This window comes from Pipistrellus kuhlii, unplaced genomic scaffold (genome assembly GCF_014108245.1).
Source record: "Pipistrellus kuhlii isolate mPipKuh1 unplaced genomic scaffold, mPipKuh1.p scaffold_m20_p_4, whole genome shotgun sequence".
NCBI lineage: Eukaryota > Metazoa > Chordata > Mammalia > Chiroptera > Vespertilionidae > Pipistrellus > Pipistrellus kuhlii.
This window is the reverse complement of record NW_023425540.1, coordinates 69,249,850-69,271,608: the sequence shown is the minus strand read 5'-3', so window position 1 is coordinate 69,271,608 and position 21,759 is coordinate 69,249,850. Positions and strand designations below refer to the sequence as shown.

The 21,759-nt window shown below is 36.8% G+C and overlaps 1 protein-coding gene across 8 annotated transcripts in view; it reads right to left on the bottom strand.

Moving 5' to 3' along the window:
- Positions 1 to 10,815: 10,815 nt before the first annotated feature.
- Positions 10,816 to 21,759, bottom strand: part of SLC12A2 (solute carrier family 12 member 2) — an 85,708-nt gene continuing 74,764 nt past the window's right edge. For 4 of the 8 annotated variants that reach the window (XM_045571120.1, XM_036408922.2, XM_045571121.1 and 1 more), the window contains 6 exons: positions 20,898 to 21,020; positions 19,010 to 19,121; positions 17,394 to 17,480; positions 14,941 to 15,076; positions 14,325 to 14,392; positions 10,816 to 13,669 (listed from right to left, as the gene is read on the bottom strand). In XM_045571120.1, the coding sequence (XP_045427076.1) occupies positions 13,534 to 13,669; positions 14,325 to 14,392; positions 14,941 to 15,076; positions 17,394 to 17,480; positions 19,010 to 19,121; positions 20,898 to 21,020 (662 nt within the window). In that variant the 3' untranslated portion in view covers positions 10,816 to 13,533. Of the gene's footprint in view, positions 13,670 to 14,324; positions 14,393 to 14,940; positions 15,077 to 17,393; positions 17,481 to 19,009; positions 19,122 to 20,897; positions 21,021 to 21,759 lie in introns of those variants that run through there. The other 4 variants (XM_036408921.2, XM_036408923.2, XR_006739645.1 and 1 more) reach the window with 4 other exon arrangements.

The window sequence follows — 21,759 nt, the reverse complement described above, 5'->3', positions numbered from 1 at the left end:
CAGAAGAGTGACATAATCAAATATTTGTTTTACAAACTTCACCCTGGCATTAGGGTGGATATGGGTTAGAATGATGTAATTATGGGAGGTGAAGGGTCATATGAGAAACATATTTTGTAGTAATATGAGAGAAAAATAGTGTTGATCTTGGCCAATCCACTAAGTCTGAGTCTGAGAATAAAGATTTGGAATCATCTTAAGTGGCCTTCCTGTGGGTTTGCTGAAGATCTAGTAGAGAAACAGTACAAAGGAGGGACAGTATAAAGGTAAAAGTGGGGGTAGCTCTGAGGCGGTCCCTGATTCCTCAGGCCTGCACCCACCCCATTCAGGGCCTGTGGTGGGAGAGAGCCTTCAGGAGGGAGGAGCTGACAGTGTGGTCTGCAACAACACCCAAGGGTGCCCCTCCCCCAGACTGGGGGAGTTCTTCCCCTGCCCTGGCTTTTATAACCTCCCTTTGCCTACTCATAACATTAGCCTCAGAACTGTCCTCACATGGTCAGCCTCACCATGCTGAAAACCAGAATTGATGTTGTAGCTAAGTTATTGGTTGGTGAGAGATAAAGATTTGAGATGTTTAGAAGAACCAGCAATAGGATTGGATGATGAATTGTCCTGGGTCGCGAGCAAGAAGATGGAGTCATCACGGTGCTCTGATTGGTGGAGTGTTGTCTTCTTACTCCTAATTCAGGAGAGGTGGAGGAAAAGAGAGTGTTCACCTGAAGTTTACATATTTTAACTTACTTAGATCTCACAGGACCCCTCTGAAGTGGATAGAATTATCCTATTGTTGAGCTGAGAAGCAAGGCTTAGAGGGGTTGTGATCACATAAGCAGGGCAGGCAGGACTGAAACCCGGCTCTGGAAAGCCGTATCTACATTTCTGTTTCTGCTCTTACAAAGGCCTTCCAGTATTTTTACACTCAACTTTTAATGTCTCAGAATAAGCATGGTCTCCTATAATAAGCAGACAATATTTCTTTCACTAAACCATACCGGTGACTTTCTTCCTCATCACTTTTTTAAAAGTTCAAGAGCTAACTCTTGTTTATCAGCTACCCCAGGACAAGAAGTTCATCCAACAGAACATGCCAGCTCTCGTGCAACCTGAGCTCCATGTGCAGCTTACTGCCAAGGAGCTAATTTTGTGCCACAGTTTTAGAAATAGAAGTTACTTTGGTGTTTTGAACAGTTGAGCCTGTTGGAGATAAGAGCATGAGTTTTCCTTTATCTACAGATTTATCTGATGATTATAGCTCACAGATAATTATAGATAACAGATTTGCAAGATACTGGTATCTTTAAAAAACACTGAGAATAGATTTTCATAGATATCTTAGTGTATTTTTTAAGGATTATGAGGAAAAAAACATGTTCTATTGAAATTAGGTCATTTCTAATGAGGGTGAGAATTAGAACGTAGAGCATTGTTTCTTTTGTTTTTTCAGCCATGACACCTGAGAACATTAATTAAAGTGATAGGTAAATCTAAAAGTGTCTCTTCTAGGGAAAATAAAGAAATCCAATAAAGAAATGATGGGGGGAAAGTAAAATAAGAAATAAATATATTAAGTGTATAAAATTTGAAACTACAAAAGCATGCTCTACCTAATTGGTAAAAAGAAAAAAAATCAATGCATAGGAATTAACATATAACAAGATTATTAAAATTAACACAACCAGAAATAGAAAACCTAAGTAAATAGTAACCACAAAATGACTATTTGTCTCCCATATTACATCATTCTGACTTGTCTCCACACTAAACAGCTCCTTTTCTTCTCCCACATGCACACCTTTCCCCAAACCTACTCAACTTCCTGTTTTATCAGTCTCACATCCACTCTTGGCCCAAGCCAGACTGTCATCCTCATCTCAGGACCCAGTCTTTCCTCCTATCTACATTATTTATTGCCCTGCCCTTAGTTTAATTGAGAACTGACATACAGCACTGCATATGTTTAAGGCTTATAGCATGATGGCTTGATGTTTATTGGGAAAGACCACAATAGGTTCAACTAATATCCATCTTCTTGTATAGATATAATAAAAAGAAAGAAAAAGGTAAAAGAATTTTCTCTGTGATGAGAACTCTTGGGATTTACTTTCTCAATAATTTTTCTCTATATCATACATCAGTGTTAGCTATAATTATCATACCATACATTACATCCCTAATATTTATCTTACAACTTGAAGTTTGTACCTTTTGACCATCTTCCTTCAATTCTACCTCCCCCAGTTTCTGTCCCTGGGAACCAGAAGTCTGATATATTTTTATGATTTTAACTTTTATGAGTGTTATAAGTTACTGCTTTTTAAATTCTTCCTCACTGTTTTCTGAATCGAAACTCTCCTTCTGTTCTTTTTGTTACTCACTTGATTCATTCCCTCCCTCCCATCATCTCTCACGCCACCAGTGTCATTTGGCTCCCTTCTACTTCTACTTTAGTTTGGGTACTAATGAATGTCTTCCCCCAACCTATGTTTTTTAAAGCTTTTGCTGGGTTACAGTTGCTTGGGTATGACATTCAACAGAAACAAGGTGGGCTGTTTTAACAATTTAATCCAACATAATAGGAAAAATCAACCGGATTGTTTTTAGTTACTTTAGAAAAAACACTCTGCCTGTTTTGCTGAGGGAGGACTCTGCTATTGCATTTCTAAATTGCTAAGTGGTTATTACATTTCTAGATGCTGCAGGAAAAGCATACATTACTGTGGTCTAGACCCTACTAGCTGAGTTTTTCTGCATTTTTCCCATGGGTCATGAAGACATGAAAAGGGGAAGAAAAATAGAAGCTGTCCCCTGGTGTGGGTAGAGGTGAAAGGACAAAAGAGGTGTTGCACATATGTAAAATTTTAGACAAGAAAAAAAAATAAATAAGTAAATGAATGAATGAATGAATGAAAGAAAGGTGCTGTAGATCCAGCTGCTGCAGACAAGGAAGCAGGTAACCTATGCCTAATTCCTTCTGAAGAGACTTTTGAGTTGGGGATGCTGTGTGGCTACTGGGCTGAAGTGGAAGCTAGGAATGTCTATTGATAAGCATTTACCTGCAGATTTGGGAACCTAGTAATGGTGTCAGTAGCCCAGGTTTTGGCCTACAAAGCTATTCACCTTTAAATCAATAACTGGAACCCAGGTAACCTAGCACCTGGAGCAGCCAGCCATGATGAGCTGGAAATCTGAGGCCTTTCCCTAATTTCCTGGGCTATATAATACCCAGACTCCAATGCAAAGCCCAGGGAGAGGGTATGGGTCCTGACAGATAATGAGGTTATTCTGAGGCCAACATCCACTTTTTTTCTTTTAACTACAGTTGTTGCTGAACGATGGGATTGAGAATGGTATCTTCAGAAGCCATCAAGGACACTGAATGGGTACAGTTTACCTGAAGAACCAGAAAGGTAGGGGCAGAGTCTTCATGACATTGTCTTATATCCCTGCTTACACTAACCTGAGTTCCTGAGCTCATTTGTCTCCCTGGACTTCCTTTTTCTGTTGGGCTACTTTGGGTTCTATTCCTGCCACTGACCAATATCTAACTGTTATAAAAGAAAATACTGGATTTTTGAGGTCATTATTTTAATTCAAAGCTGGTGAGGAGATGAACAAACATATAGCTGTGGGAGAAATGCAGTAGATGAAGCATGGGTAAAGGACAAAGGCAAACAAAAGGGAGGGTTATATTGAGAAGCAGTACTTGTGGCAGGGAGGAATTTCACTCAGAAGTTTGTTTGGCAGGAATAAAGTACATTTTAACAAATCCTCCAGGTGATTTTGACCACACTAAAGTTTGGAAACCACTGTTCTAGTGTTTCAATACATAATACACCTGTGCTTCCTTACCATCAACTTAAAAACACACAAACCCAAGTGTGAATTTTATATCAACAATGCTAAACTCACAGGTGCACAAACAAAAGATCATCTTTACTGATGGAAAAGCCATAAATAGATTACCTGGAAGCTGTAGGTTATACCTCTGAGATTGGTACTATGCAGCTAATAGGAGATGCTGATTAACATATGTAAAATTTCAGGGGGGAAAAACAAAAACCACAACACCTCACTTTTCGTTTTTCAAAATTTATGATTCCCCAGAAGAAAATATGACAGCAAGACTTTTAGCCAGGAAGAGGCAAATCTTCCATAGTCTATTTTTCTTAGAGCATACCTTTGCCTCCTATTGTCAAACCCCCAATCCCAAATTGTTTTTGTCATCTTTTAAGTTTCTTAACTAGTAAACATTTCTTAGAAATTCAAAGAAGAATTTTTCATGGCTTAAGCAAAATTGTGGGCTTAAAATAAAAATAACTTGTGGATTATTGGTTATTTAGATAAATTCCTGAAAACACTGCTTTTCAAGTTGTGATTATCTCCTTTAGAAATGACTTGAGTTGGGGCTTAATTTTATTTAGAATGTAAAAGAGCAAGTGTAATTGTGTGTCTTGTAATTCTATGCCATTATGTGTATCATATACAAATAAAAGACACTGCCATCTTAATTTAAATTTTTTTCCTTGATATATCATTAGAGATAGAAGAGCAGGATATAAAATTGCTCAGCAACCTACTTCCCTTCTTATACTGGACTAGAGGCCTGGTGCACCAAATTCATTCACTGGGAGTGGGGTGGGGCCCCTCAGCCCAGCCTGTGCCCTCTCGTAGTCCGGGACCCCTCACTCCTTACTGCCCGCCTGCTTGCTGCTCCCTACTGCTCTTCTTGCTGCTCCTTAGTGGTGCCACCACTGCCGCTGCACTTGCCAGCCGTGAGCCGGGCTTCTGGCTGAGCAGCACTCCCTCCCTGTGGGAGCGCACTAACCATCAGGGGGCAGCTCCTACGTTGAGCGTCTGCCCCCTGGTGGTCAGTTCATAGTGACTAATCATTCCACCATTCGGTCGATTTGCATATTAGAGTTTTATTATATAGGATAGGATATTGAATGTGAACTGTAAATGAAAAATAAAATTTTAAAAAGAACCAAATAAAATTTTAGATCTGTAAAAATTTTAATATATATAAATATTCTTAATTCTCACCTGAGGATGTTTTTAAAATTTATTTTTAGAGAAACATCCACGTGACAGAGAAATACCAGTAGGCTGCCTCTGCACCAACTGACCCACCGGTATCTAACCTAAACCTAAGTATGTACCCTAACCTAGAATCCAACAGGAAATCCTTTGGTGTACAGGTTGAGACTCCAACCATTTGAGGCACCTGGCCAGGGTAGATCTGAAAAAGATTTTTAAATGTACCTCCAGGTCCTGGTCGGTGTGGATCAATAGTGTCCTCCCATGCACCAAAGGTCATGGGTTCGATTCCAGGTGAGAGCACATTCACAGGTTGTGGGTTCCATCCCTCTCATATTGCTTGGGCAACTCATTCCTGTTTCTCTTTCTCTTTCCCTCTCCCTTCCTCTCTCTCTAGAATCAATGAAAAAAACATATCCTTAGAGGACTTAAAAAGAAAAAAAATGGTTTGGTTCAGTGGATAGTGCTTCTTCAGGCGGATTGAAGGGTGCCAGGTTGGATTCCGATCAAGGGCATGTACCTGGGTTGTACGGTCCATCCAGGGCCCTGGTCAGGGATTCAGCAAGAGGCAGCCAATTGATGTCTCTCACATTAGTTTCTGTCTTTCTTCCTCCCTTCTACTCTCTGTAAAAAAATAAATAACAAATAAAATTTTTAAAAAATTTTAAAAAATGCCCTCAGGTGTGGATTAACCAAAACAAACACCCATCCCCAGAGTGATTATTGAAGGAGCATATGAAGTATTTGTTGAATAAACGGGAAGGGATGGGACTGTGCTTTCTGTTTTAGCAACCATGCAAGCCAGAGGGCTCATTTTTAAATTTTTATTGATTGATTATTTTAGAGAGAGGAAGGGAGCAAGAGAAACACCAGTGTGTTATTCCACTTACTATGCTCTCTTTAGTTGCTTCTTGTCTGTGCCCTGACCAGGGATCCAACCCACAACCTGCTGTATCAGAGGAGGTTCTAACCCACTGTGCTGCCGGCTGCCCATCGGGCCCCTGAACAAAACCCCTCTGGCGTGCCGTGGGCCGGAGCTCCTCTGCCACAACAAAGGTTTGGGCTCCATTCTGTCAGGGCACCTACTTAGGTTTTGGGTTTGATCCCGGATCGGGGCTGGCTCCTGCTCAGGAAGTGACTGAGGCCTGTTGAGGTCCATGTGCTCTAGTCATTCAGTGGGGAGCTGGGGTTCCATTGCTGACATGGCCAACTCCGATCCCCACCGAAGGCCTCCTTGCTGGGTGCTGAGAAAATTAAACTGGAACCCTGTTGTCTTTGGTGTAGAAAGGGACAGATGAAAACCTCAGCAGCTTTACTGGGGAATCTTTAAATGAGATGTTATGTAAAAAACCCAAAAGACTCCATTTAAAAACTAATTGACTTAATAAATGAATTTGGCAATGTAGCAGGATACAAAATTAATGCCAAGAAATCCATGGCATTCCTATACACCAACAGTGAAACTACAGAAACAGAGGCTAAAAAAGCAATTCCATTTACCATCGCACCAAAAAAATTAAGATACCTAGGAATAAATTTAACTAAGGAAGTAAAGGACCTATTTGTGGAAAACTACACGACACTGAAAAAAGAGATAGAGGAAGATGTAAGGAGATGGAAGAACATACCATGTTCATGGATTGGTAGAATCAATATCATCAAAATGTCCATACTTCCTAAAGCAATCTATAGGTTCAATGCACTCCCCATTAAAATACCAACAGCATATTTCACTGACCTAGAAAGAACTCTCCAAAAGTTCATTTGGAACAATAAAAGACCCCGAATAGCCACAGCAATCCTGAGAAAGAAGGGTAAAGTAGGAGGGATCTCAATACCAGACTTCAAACTATATTACAAAGCCACTGTTCTCAAAACAGCCTGGTACAGGCACAAGAACAGACATATAGATCAAGGGAATAGAATCGAGAACCCAAATATCAACCCAAATCAATATGCTCAATTAATATTTGACAAAGGAGGCACAAATATACAATGGAGTAAAGACAGTTTCTTCAAAAATGGTGTTGGGAAATTTGGACAGACACATGCAAAAGAATGAAACTAGATCACCAACTTACACCATTCACAAAAATAAACTCAAAATGGATACAGGACTTAAACATCAGACGGGAAACCATAAAAATACTAGAAGCATCCACAGGCAGCAAAATCTCAGACGTATGCCAAAAGAACTTCTTCACTGATACTGCCCCTAGGGCAATGGAAGCTAAAGAGAAAATAAACAAATGGGACTACTCCAAAATAAAAAGCTTTTTTACAGCAAAAGAAACCATCAACAAAACAACAAGAAAGCCCACGGTGTGGGAGAACATATTTGCAAATGTTATCACTGATAAAGGTTTAATCTCCAACATTTACAGAGAGCTTATACAACTAAATAAAAGGAAGATGAATGATCCAATTAAAAAATGGGCAATGGACCTAAATAGAATATTTTCAAAAGAAGACAGAAGGAAGGCCAAAAGGCACATGAAAACATGCTCAAAGTCACTAATTGTCCGAGAGGTGCAAATCAAAACAACAATGCGGTACCATCTCACTCCTGTCAGAATGGCCAACATCAACAAATCAACAAACGACAAGTGTTGGCGAGGTTGAGGAGAAAAAGGAACCCTCGTGCACTGCTGGTGGGAATGCAGACTGGTGCAACCACTGTGGAGAACAGTGTGGAGTTTCCTCAAAAAACTGAAAATGGAACTCCCATTTGACCCAGTAATCCCACTTCTAGGAATATATCCCAAGAAACTAGAAACACCAATCAGAAAGGATATATGCACCCCTATGTTCATAGCAGCACAATCTACAATAGCCAAAATTTGGAAACAGCCTAGGTGCCCGTCAGCAGATGATTGGATCCAAAAACTATGGTAAATCTACACAATGGAATACTATGCAGCCATAAAAAAGAAGGAATTCTCATCATTTGTAGTAACCTGGATGGAATTGGAGAACATCATGCTGAGTGAAATAAGCCAATCAATGAAAGAGAAACACCACATGACCTCACTCATTTGTGGATGATAAAGAACATTATAAATTGATGAACCAAGAGACAGATATAGAGACAGTAAAGCAACAGGCAGACTGTCAAATTACAGTGGGGAGGGGAGGAAGATCTGGGGGAGATAATAGATCAACCGAAGGACTTGTGTACATGCATATAAGTACAACCAATGGACATAAAACTCTGGGGAGGGAGAGTATGTATGTGAGGGAGGGAGGGGGGCAAAAAAAATCAATAAAATATATTAAAAATAAATAAATAAAAAATAAATGAGATGTTATGTTTTTTTGGTGAAAATAAGTTTATTGTGAAATCAATATTGTGTAATCATTGTGACTTATGTAATCACTGTGATTATACAATAATCTGCATTGAATTATCTGCTGGGATGTTTGTACTTTAGGGCATGTGAATGCCTTTTATTTATTTGACATAGCATACAGCCACGCCCACACACTCCTTGCCAGTCATTACCCATGAGGGTGTCCTGGATAATTTACATATTCCTCTATTATTATATAAGAATAAATTAACACTTCCTTGACAAATATGCACATTTCTCCACCTCAAAGACTTCAGCAATATTCTAATGAAATTTGACAAGTACAGAGTCAGGGTCCTCTGTTTTTGCATATCCGCAGATCAAAAAAGTAGGTTTTCATTTGTAGCCTTGGGCAGAATATCTTGATAAATTGCATTCTATATTCTAGAATAGTGGAACAAAAGATGTGTTGAGCAGATGAATTCCTGATCTGTGAGGACAGCAACCACAAATAAGGTATCACAATAGTAGGTGACAAATTCAGAGACCTTCACATTTTCCCAAAAATAACAGTCCCAACTCTTGTCTAAAACAAAATTCAATGGTAGATTTGAAGGGGAAAAATGGACTGAAGTTCTTAATGCTTGCATTTAATAGCCTATCTGAAATGCCTGTCACACATGTAAAACAGAGCTATGACCACTGCCTTCGAATTATATTAGGAGCATTGAGACTTAGATCTTTAGGTATTGTAGTTCACATACATTAAAAACATTTAATGTATGTGAACTAGCTAAACTAAACAGTACTTTCTGATGAGTATATCCTGGTATATCAAGTGCATTTATCTTTCTTCCTAGTGAGTGAACAAAAAAACCTGCTAGATCAAGGATGAATTACAATCCTGTTTTAGGAATTACATTCCTGATAATAGGAAATGCTACATTCATAGTTGCCTTAAAATTCTCGTTTAACTCCCCAAAGCAGTTAATAAACTAGCCTGAGTAGTAACTTATTGAGAATAAGAAGCAAAGATCATACAATGGACATGTATATTTGGTTTCAGATCTGTTATCGCAATCTATATTTTTTTAACTGTATAAAAGTTTGAAAATTAGCAATCTAGCAAATCTAGCACAACCCTCTTAAGTTATGGATTCGTCAGCAGTACATGCATAATATAAATATTCCTGGAGATGAAAGACCTGGGCTCTAGGCCAGCATCCTTCCTTGATTTACCACATGATCTGGGAAACTCCCTATATTGCTCAAAGCTGCTTTTTCAAGAGTAAAAGAATGTTTAATGGCTGACTGTGTATATAGCATATCTACTATAATGTTCAAATGAGAAAGTGAAAATACAATGAAAACTATAAAATCAGTTTAGCCAAACATCTTAGGAAGAAAAGAACCAGATTATATTCAGGGAACTATGAGTCCATTTAATCTTCAGCTTCCTCATTTATAAAAGCATGATTTGCTCCAAAGATAAATAAAGTAGAATTTTAAAAGCTAAATCATTTTTTTTAAATCAAAATGAGCTGCACCTTATATGGCTCAATCACACTGTCAGTATCAACAGTGATTATTTCATAGGCTTAGGGATAGTGAAGGATTTCAAAAAACTTTCCCAAGGCCTGAATATTAAGATAAAAGCCATTGTAAAAACTCAAACATCAATAATGTGTGTGTGTGTGTGTGTGTGTGTGTATACACACACACACACACACACACACACACACACACACACACACTAGAGGCCTGACACATGAAGATTTGTGCAGGAATGGGCCTTCCTTCCCTTGGCTGCTGGCATTGCCTTTACTGTGGCCGTAGATGCCTTTCCACCTTCCCACGCTGTGGAGCTGCTGGGATTGTGCAGAATGCCTATGTTGTTGCCATGGCAATGACACAAGCATCCTGGCCCCTGCCCCTTGGTGCCTACATATGCAAATTAATCCACCATCTTTGTTGGGTTAATTAGCATACCCACTCCTGATTTGCTAGTGGGCGTCATGAAGTAAGAGTCAATTTGCATCTTTTTTTATTAGTGTTGATATAAAAGCCTAAGTGACTGCCACTATGACACGCAATGACCACCAGGGACAGACACTCAATGCAGGAGCTGCTGAGCGACAGCAACTTTGCAGAGTGCCCTCTTGCACACTGGGACCTCTCAGAGGGATATTGGACCGCTGATTTCGATCCTTGCAGGCCAGGCTGAGGGACCCCACTTGCCAGAGGGCCCTGCTCATTCCAGACACCCTTCAAGCCCTGGCACTGCCCCACGTGCGGCTGGCTGGGGAGGGACCTCAGCAGGTTAGCTCCAGAGCACGCCCTGCCATCTCCCCAAGTCTTGCCTGCCAGACACCTTCTAATTAATTTACTTTCAATGTGCATCTGACCTCTAGCAGTTATATATCAATAAATGAGGTTAAGTTAAAGCTGACATAGACTTACAAAACATAAAATATGAGTAGACATTATATAGTTTTAATGAATCCACTTCCTTTATTGCAGTAACCTCTGTACAAAGCAGCAACTGCAATACTCAATGTTAAAACATTAGAAAAGCAAGTGACAGTTATCATACAATATTATCAAAATATTACATTTTCAAACTTAGTAAACATCCACCAGAGCGCAAATCTTTAAATTATTTCCATAGTCTTTAAAAATATGTAATATCAGAAAGTATATAAAAAGAATGTAAAAGAAAACCTAAAATACAAATGAAGTAATGTAACAAATAAATATCTGATTTAATTAACCATTAATAATTAGCATAATACCACCATTCTCTCTAAACCCATTGAATTTTTACCTCTAGAAATAATGAATGCTCAAATGCCATTGCATAATTATTTGTTTCCAAGTTACCACCAATGATTAGAAAAACAGAAGCATTAAAATAATCAAATTCAGTATAAATAAAAGACTAGAATAGCTTTGACGCTAGCATCTCTAAGAATTAATTATTGAGTTTTATTAGAGCAGTATATTAACCTTAAAAATTTTGACCTGGTGTCTAGTGAGAAGTAAAAGTAATGAACGTTTTGAAAAAGTGAAAAGCTTCTTACATTATTTCACAGACAATATTACCCTCCCCCCATTATGCATATTTAGATATATTTTATGTACTTTATACATAATGTATGATACATGACATTTGGTTCCTGTAGTACAGATCACAATGATGTTTTTCTGAATGGGAAAAACTTGGGGGGGGGGGGGGTAAGTGTACCTGTGCACATTTCAACATAGCAGCACTTAGTTTATGCCCTATTATCCATTTTTAAAATTCAGTTTATTGACTAATCTGACATTTCTACCATTCTTGCCCCCAAACACTACAAAACCAGCCATAAATGCAACAATGCTGTGCGTAATAACATAGGAAAAAGTATTTTGGAAAAAAAACAATTATTTCATTTTCTTAACATTCTGAATTCAAAATTATTATTAGATCTTCATTTTTATATTAACTTAGTTCACTTATGCAGCAAAAATACTGCACTGTTGACAACAGTAATTTTATAGATTTCTATCAAGATTTATTAAAACCTGTATAAAGTCTTCACCATTGAAACTTATAACCCACTGAACAGTACTTCAGATGAAATGTTCTCCATTCTATATATGAATGATAACTGTGAATTACATGCCCTTCAAATAATCATCTTTGTTCTCCAGGAAACCTCTCTTTCAATCTAATTTTGAACTTATGTTTACTAAAACAAAACCATTTTAATTTAATGAATCTGATCATTTAAAATGCAAAAAACCAGCAACATAAATATCATTATATATACATATCCATCTGTGTATGTATATATATATGCGCATACACATACATATATGTGGATATAGATCCCTTGAAATGTTTTTAGGAAATCCTTCTTTGAATAAAAACTGAAAAACTTTACATTAATAATTGTATATAAAGCTTTTAATAACGGTACATACACAGTCATATTTGTACTAGTAGCCTATGATGTCAAAACAGACATTTCAAAAGCACAATCTGGCAGTTTTTCTTAACACAAAAGTTTTAAAGTATTAAGAATGGATTAAATTTAAATGTTCAGAATAATCTGTTCAAACCTGAGAATATTAATTAAGACTAAGTGTACTTGACATTTGAATGAATTAAGCCTAAAAACATTTCACTAAGAAACCAGTGGTCCATTTAACCATTTGATGAAACATTATTTTAATGATTTATAAAGGATGGTATAGTGAAATCCCATGTAGTGTGAAATATTCTATGAAATGGCAATGATTTTCCTCCAGAAAATTTTTTTAGCATTCCTTAAAAGACTTAGATTTAAAGAAAACCCTAAATTAGAACAAAAGAAAACCCTAAATTAGAACAAATCTCTTTTAATAAATACAAATGATTTTGAGAATTTCTGTCAAAAGAATAACTATATAATTTATCTAAAGAATGACTATGTAAATTTTTAGCGGTATATAGAAGTACTAGATAAATCTCCAACCTTCCCTAACGTAGTAATAATTGACTGAAAATACAAATAAGAACCATTTAGATATTAAAAAAAAAAAAAAAAAAAGAGTTTATTGGGCCTTTTGCCCCTAGGTCTACATTTATACATACTCATACAACCTAAACTTGGGGTCACTTTTTGGTTCCCATTTTTTCCCTCCATTAACTTGCCCTAACTCTCACCTTTAATGTCTAACATATACCTTTACAAAAATAATAGAAAACATACAGTACTCAACACTAACTGGTCAATGGAAGAAAAGCAGTGTCTATTTTAAAGTGGAAGAGACTAGAAATAAAACTAATAGCTGAAGGCAAAGTTTGACATTCTATAAATTTATAAAAGAGGATATATTGATGAAATTTGGTTATTTTCAGAAGGCACCTCAAGGCTAAAGGCTTTTTGTATTCCTTTCGTCAATCAGAAAATAACATACTTTTATTGCTATTCAAGTAGCAAAGGAAAATTTTACTTCATGAGCTTTAGTCCAACAACAAGGAATCATCATTAAAATTGAGATACATTACTGACTAAAACTGAAGTCTCCATATGCATGTCAATGGAACAACTTCCCTGTGTGCTTTCAAATTAATGAAAGAGTGAAAGAAAAGTCACAGTTCGCCATTGTGATGGTAATGTGTCATTGAAGATTTCAGTTACTTCACTAGGCAATGAAGCACTGTCCACTGTGAGGAAGGTTAAGAGTAGAACGTAAGGACGCTCTGATGGTTCCCCCGAACGAGGAGAATGGGTGGCAGGTCCTCAGACAGAGCTTCTAACCATGCCATGTAGAGAGCACTAGATACAGCACCTTTTCGTGCGACTGGGAGACTCCTGGTATCAAGAAAAGGAAGGAAATTCAGCAATGCATTTAAGTTGAGAAGAATAAAATGTAATAAAAATTAGATTATGTCACAATATAGTAACTAAAAGTTACTACAGTTTTAGCATATTATTAAGTGTGGGGAAATTCTGCATATAGTATAGCAACTACTGTACTACCATAACACTACTCCTATTTTTTTTCAAGTTCTAACAAATTATGTTTAAAAATTTCTTCCTACAAATAGCATAACCCATTTGGTATTTAACATTAAACCTTAAATTTCCCCTTCGGTAAGTATAGAATTCTTTTAAGAGAAAATGGTGTTTCCATCTAAATGTAAAAGTGGAAACTATAAATGAATATAATTCAAACATGGCAAAGCTAAACACATTTAAAAGGCGGGAAAAGGATAAAGGAAAATTCCAAAATATACAATAATAAAAAAATTACTTAGATTTATATAAGTTTAAGATTTTTCTTTCCTATTTTAATTTCTTCTCAAATGCTTAGAGCAAGGTATATTTTAAAAAGTTTGTTTATCCTCCTTATAACTACTAGGTCATTATAGATGTTAAATGGAAATGTACTTGTATAGAAATTAACCCTAATTGCATTATCATAAAAATTAATACCTAAGAAAATCTTAGTGCAAGTATTACTTACATGACAATGATACTAGCTGTGCTTGAATGTTCCTTTAATAATTCATTTAACCTAATCTGCCGGTATGTCTGAAATGAAACAAGACAAAGTCATTCCTAGACCATTTGAAAATTGGAACCTATTACGGTTCATAAAACTAAGTAGACAAAAAAGAAACCAAAACCAATTTTGGTATAATAAAAATCAGTTCCAAAATTATTCTTTACAATGCCCACATATAAATGCAAATTAAAGTATATTTAATTTAGCCAAAACTGGTTTGGCTCAGTGGTAGAGCGTTGGTCTGTGGACTGAAAGGTCCCAGGTTCGATTCCAGTCAAGGGCATGTACATTGGTTGCGGGCACATCCCTGGTAGGGGGTATGCAAGGGGCAGCTGGTCGATGTTTCTCTCTCATCAATGTTTCTAGCTCTCCATCCCTCTCCCTTCCTCTCTGTAAGAAATCAATAAAATATATTTAAAAATAAATAAATAAATAAAATATATTTAATTTATACAACTGGTTCCTTCTGTAACAAATTGCAGTTCTTGATACTTATTATACTTTTATGAATTAAATATTTTTTTACAATCACATGGAAGGTTAATGAAAAGTAAGCAGGAAAAAAAAGGAATACCTTGGTCTTATAAAGTTCAAGTTCATTATCTGTTATTCGCCATGGTTCATCTTCTTTCATTTTATCTGCAATATCTTGTTCTTTATCATCTTCATGAAGTCTGTATGGCTCAATCATTTCATCAAAAGCTATAATACTTAAAAACAATAGAAAAAATACTGATAACCTTATTTTGAATTACTTAACAGTAAAATCTTGAAACATAAAATAACTTAAGCAGTTATTGTTTTCCAGCTATTGTGCTCTCCTCTACTCTGATCTCATATCTATCCCTGCTCCTCTGTCCAAGCCCCCATCCCAATCAAAGTAAGTTTTCACCACAGTGCCAGAATGATCCCTTTGAGCAATAAGTCAAATTGTGTTATTCCTTTACTCAAAATACTCAAAGGCTTTCTCTTTTCCAGTTCAAATACCACTACATAAAAGCAGTATAAGAAAAGAACATTTAGAAGGGAGGAAAGAGTAGATACTAAACATTTAAGTAGATGAAGAATTAATTTCTAAATCCAAAAATACGTAATAGGACAAAAGACATTAAAAGAACATGACCAGCATCCTAATCCTCTACTTTTGGACCCAACCTAAGGGTGGTGCTGGTTGCCAGGAGAACCCACCTTGTGATTAGAGGTTTGGATCTTTCAGTTGTCTCCCCACAAACCTGCAATGTCCCCCAAAAAGGAAAGTGCTGGAGATTGAGAATAATAGCTAATGACCAATAACTCAATCATGACTAAGTAATGAAGCTTCAGAAAAACTGAGAGAACAGCTCCTGGGTCCTTTTCTCTCCTTTTTGGAGACCAGAATGCTTCCAGGTGCCACCCTGCTAAGCCCCAAGCTCCACAAGGCCAGAAGCTCCTATGTTGGGGACCTCACTCAATTTGATTGTTAATTTGTATCCTTTGTAATAAATCAGTAATCTAATGAGTAAATGGGTTTTCTTGAGTTCTGTGAGCCATTCTAGCAAACTGAAATTGGAAAGGGAAGTCACGTGAATCTCTGATTTATAGCTAGTCTGTCAGATGTATAGGTAACAACTTGTGCTTGTGGCTGGAATCTAATGTAGAGGACAGCCTAGCTGGCTCAGTGGTTGAATTTTGACCTATGAACTAGGAATTATGGTTCAGTTCCTGATCATGGCATATGCCCCTGGGTTATGGGCTCAATCCCCAGTGTGGGGAGTGCAGGAGTAGCTGATCAATGATTCTCTCTCATCATTGATGTTTCTCTTTCTCCCTCTCCCATCTTTTCTGAAATTAATAAAAACACATTTTAAAAATAAAAAAAATTAACTGGAGGGCAGTTTTTTGAGGCTGAGCCCTTTACCTGTGTAATTTGATTCTATCGTTGGGTAGATGGTGTCCTAATTGAGTTGAATTCTCGATACTCTGCTTCTGTCTGAGAATTGTTTGGTGTGGGAAGCCTCCACACCCACATTGGAATTGAATCCTTGAACACTCTTTTCAAGTATGTCTCATACAAAGCACCTGGTTCTTATCCTATATAATAAAAGGCTAATATGCAAATCAACCAAGCAGTGGAACGACTGGTCACTATGGCATGCACTGACCACCAGGGGGCAGACACTCAATGTAGGAGCTGCCCCTGGTGATCAGTGCACTCCCTTGGGGAATGCTGCTCAGCAAAAGGTCCTGAGCTGGGCTCACTGCTGGCAAGTGCAGCAGTGGTGGCAGGAGCCTCTCCCGTGGGGAGCGGGCCTCAGCCATCAGTTGGACATCCACCAAGGGCTCCTGGATTGAGAGGGCACAGAATGGGCTGAGAATCCCCCTACCCCCAAAGTATACGAATTTCGTGCATCAGGCCTCTAGTTGTTTTATAACAGGAAACCTCTCCCTGATTACAACCTTACACAGTATAATCTTACTATTTTTTTTTTTTTTTGTTTAAAATGGATTTTTACACCAGCTTCATCATTTACTCAACACAGAATTATTAAAATTCTGCCCAGTAATATACATATCATGATAACAACCACAATTATTTCAGATACACTATTCCACAAATCTTTTACTTCTTGAGAATTGCAAATGCAATTATTATAGGCAAATTCTTAGACTTTTCTATTTTAGTAATAAAACAAAACAGTGTGACTAATTTCTTACGTGGAATAAGGACTGAGAGGTCATAATGAATGTGGGCACCAACAATGGAAATTTAAAGAACCATGTGGAATTTCTGTGGTATTAATGATTTTCAGAAATTTTTTATAAAGCGGTAATTGAATTCGCTGAAAATTGAAGGCCTTTAGACTTACTTTGAAATCTGCTATAAGCATGCCAACTTTCAGTGCTAAATTTAAAAAGTTGATTTCACATGTAACAGGAGACCAAAAGGCCATTTATTAGTTTAAGTTGAATTATCTGTTATTAGAGTGACTGAGTAGGTTATCTAAAAGTATTAGAAATTTGTACAAAGTAATTTATTCAATAACTTACTTTTCTTTCTTTGGTTTAGTATTAATATCTCCTAGGACCATTATATCAGAGAAGTCTATCCGGAATTTGCTAAGCAAAGTAGCCATCCTAAAACAAAAACAAATAGCACTTAGACACATGAAGGCTGTATATAGATATTTCTATTCTATTTAGAGCTGAATCTGTGTATCTGAAAAGCATGATTTAGAGAAAAAATATTTATCACATGGAAAACAAGTCCATCTTAATTAATTTCCATTGTACATTCACAAAGTAGATGTAAAAAATGCCTGAGAAGACTTCTGTTATTTTACTTTTTCTAAATCTCATCCATAATGGACAGTGGAAGATGTTAATAATGAAATTTGAATACAACTAGTATTTTTTAAGTTAATTTTAGTGGAATTATATTAAGTATAGGATTTCAATAAAAACTAGTTACTTGTTTAATTATTTTTGGATTATTCTTCCATCCGTGGCGAATGCCACCATCTCAAAAGGTCTAAATATGACTTTTTAGACCAAACTGAAGTTATAACTTAGAGTAGATTAAGCTCACATTTTTTGGGAGGTATGGGAGGTAGGCTTGGACAGGCATGGAATATGAGCTCCAACAGCCTCTGACTTTTCAGTAAATATATTTTTGGAGGCAGAGCTGGCAATGAAGCCTTGGTGGCAACAATAGAAAAGTTGAAACAAACATACAAACAGGAAAAGCAATGAACAAAACAGATGAGAGACAGGTTTAACTTTTAAGTTATTTCTACTACTACTTGCATAATTCACTATTTGAAATGAATAAAAACCTAATTGAATTCTAGTATAAAGTAAACATAACAGAAGCCCAGAATGTGATGAGTGTTATCAAGTATATTGTGATTCAGGAAGGAAATGTGACAGCTAGTGGGGGACAAGTGAGAAAATTAGGGAAGGTGTAACGAAGAAGATGGTAATTGTCCTGAACTTTAAAGGATGAAGTATTTTAACCAAGAAGTACAAAGCTATTAATAGTAGAGAGATGAGAGTAGGCAAAGGAGTGAAAGTCTGAAATCATCTGCATTTTTAAGGCAGGCACAGAAATGTAAATTGAAGTATAAGGCATAAATGGGGGACCAGGAGATAACAATAGGGAATAGGAGGATAGGCTATAAGGACTTTGATTGCCACCTTCAGCATAGACCTTATATGGTAAGTTACAGAGAAAAAGTTATATTTGGGCAGAGGAATCATGGGATCAAGCTCTGCTTTCCAAACCTGAAATTGGGAGCAATGTGCAAAATATATGCAAACAGAGACACTATAGGCACTTAGAGAAGCACTGAAACCAGAACCAGAACTGTGACAACAAGGACAGGGAGTGGATGACAATGGCTGTACACTCTCCCCCGATTTTAAAAAAAGAGTTGCTTAACACTTTAATGCCATAAATATTAATACTTTCTAAAATGCCAATATTTTAAAAAATATTACATATAAGTAAAACAATCTACAACTTAAAGACTTAATTAAAATTAAAGATGGAGAACAAAACAACATAACTGACATTTTATGGATTGCCTATGGATTATTCTACCAAATCTATGTAGTAATAATAAAGTATTGCTAGATAAATGCCCTTCAATTTAAAGTAGACTTACGCTCTCCGGTCATGGTCTATTCTGTTTATTTTCCCACCAATGAATACTCTGATCTTACAGTCTTTCCACTTTTTCTTGGTAGTCAGAAGGTAAGGTATCAATAAGGTCAAACCTAAATCATAAAAATATAATAAATCATATACTAAGTGCTAATTTCTTAATTAAAAACTTTTAATTCAATTTAGTCTCTAAAAACATGTGTTCAACAACTCTGTAAAACTAAAATTTTCTTTCTGTCCTTTCTTGATTCAGTCATAAGGCCATAGGTGGGGCTGAACTAGGAGGGAGACCCAGTGGAGTCAGAGCCCATGAGAGGAAGTCAGTGAAATGGGATTGTGGCCTGGCAGAGTTGGGAGATTAGTCCCATACAAGAAGAGGGAGGAATGAGAATATTTTGGGAGCAACATTTCTCATTAAAATGAAAAACAGAGAAGCTGGATTGAACCCTGCAGTGTTGGGCTGGAATTAGTTTTCAGCCTATAAGTACACCTACAGCACTTACATGTGTACGAGAGGCCCGATGCATGAAGATTCGTGCAAGAATGGGCCTTCCTTCCCCTAGCTGCTAGCACCGCCTTTGCTCTAGCCCAGAGCCGCCTTTCAGCCTTCCCATGCTGCCCAGAGACCTGAAGCAGCTGGGGGCCTGTGTATGCAAATTAACCTGCCATCTTTATTGGGTTAATCTGCATACTCACTTCTGATTGGCTGGTGAGTGCCATTTTGGTATGGTCAATTTGCATCTTACTCTTTTAGTAGTGTAGATCTATGCACTGAGAGGGCCTGGGAGCAGTGATACCCTAATACCCTGTTTCCCTGAAAATAAGACCGTGTCTTATATTAATTTTTTCTCCCAAAGTTGCGCTAGGTCTTATTTTCAGGAGATGTCTTATCTTTCCATGCGCTAGGTCTTATTTTCGGAGGATGTCTTATTTTTGGGGAAACACTGTACCAACGAGTACATCTAATACCCCGTTTTTTGTTCCTCAATACCACTCTCCACTAAAAGAAATCAGGGCTCCTTAGATAAAGAGTGGTTCAATGGATGCTGTAGGGAAGTACAAAACTGAGCCTGGAACTTATTACTGAATTAGAAAACAAAGAGTGGTTGGGACATGCCACATGGACATAGCAGTCAGACTAAACAGGAAATCTGGGACAATTTGAATATCAAAATAAATAATGAGAATGACAAATTATATCCCACTGAATAAAATAGGAATCCATGGTAGGAAATAATAGGACTGGAAAATTATCATCTGGCAACCACAAACACACCACAACAATAAATTCAGGCAGAAATATCAATGGATGCTAAAGATGGTGGTAAAAGTTGCAGTAACAATGGTATATTTACATAGTCTCAAAGTAACTCTTCATCCCCCAAATACCTGTAATTATAAAAGGGGAAAACAGTAACTCTTCAGTGTATAACCCTGGTGGAAACCACCTTACTCCAGAGTCAAAGCTAACTTCACCAGTGATGAGACAAAGCAACATCATGTGCCACCTGATGAGATATAGACAGAAGAGCACAGCATCACTTGTGATATTTTTCTACTAAAAATACATAACTTGAATTATGGTGAAACATCAAATAGCACTCCAAATTAAGTGATGTTCTACAAAATATTTGGTCTGTAATACTTTTTTAAATATTAAGGTCATGAAGCTCAAAGAAAGACCTAGCAACTCCCAAATTGAAGGACAATGAAGAGATATGACAACTAAATGCAACACCTGATTCTGAAATTAATCCTGTTGCTTTTGAGAATGTTGTCTAAACTGAAATGTGGTCTATGAGTGAGGAATACATGCCGATTTTTAGTACTATTCCCACAACGTCAGTAAATTTAAAACTGTTAAAAAAAAAGTGTATTAATAACCTTACCTCCATCATCAAAAAGCCACCAGACATCAATAGTATTCTTTCCTTGTTTTTTCTGAAATTGTGTACTAGCTTCAAGAAGCTTTTGGTCAGCTACATTTAAAGGCACAGCAGGGCCTTTGGATTCTAAAGAATTAAGCAGAAAAAGATGTAAGGGGGCTAAATATTAAAGTCCCTTTTGCTGAATTCCTTTAGTTTCCTAACTTTCACATATTCAAATGTTTATTTTGAAGGTAGTAGTATATGGTATCAATCATAAGCTTTCAATTGTTTATAATTTAAACATACGTTTAAGATGGCTAAAGATAAACACATCTTCCCAACAATTAAACTCATTCAGACCATCTTGCCTAATTTCCAGTATTTTGCAGCATTCTGAATGAAAGAGAATCATAAATATCAATCAAGGAAATTATAACTAACTGCTGGATTTTGATTTTTGAAGAGATGTTTTAGGCTAACTGGACAAATTAAATTTATGCTTTTTCTATGAATATACTTCTTTTGTAATCTAGTTACTAAATAATTTAAAACTCAAAAAAAAATTGAAATAATATGAAAGACGGAAGTGGAAGACATACCAGTACAATCTTACAATTATCACAGCGAAACCTTAGTCTAAGGAAAAACTCTCTTTTTATCTAACATTTTCCTCTTAATATGCAATACCCAATTATAAAGCCACATAAACATCACATCTTTCTTTGAACCACAGAAAGATGGTGGGAACTCCCTGGAAGGGTACCCATATGTTACAAGTGGAAAGAGCAATATACGGTACAAAGGGAGTTCCCATATATATTCCCAGTAAATTAAAAAAAAGAAATCAACATTGGCTCTGTGAGTAAGCAAATGACTATTATGA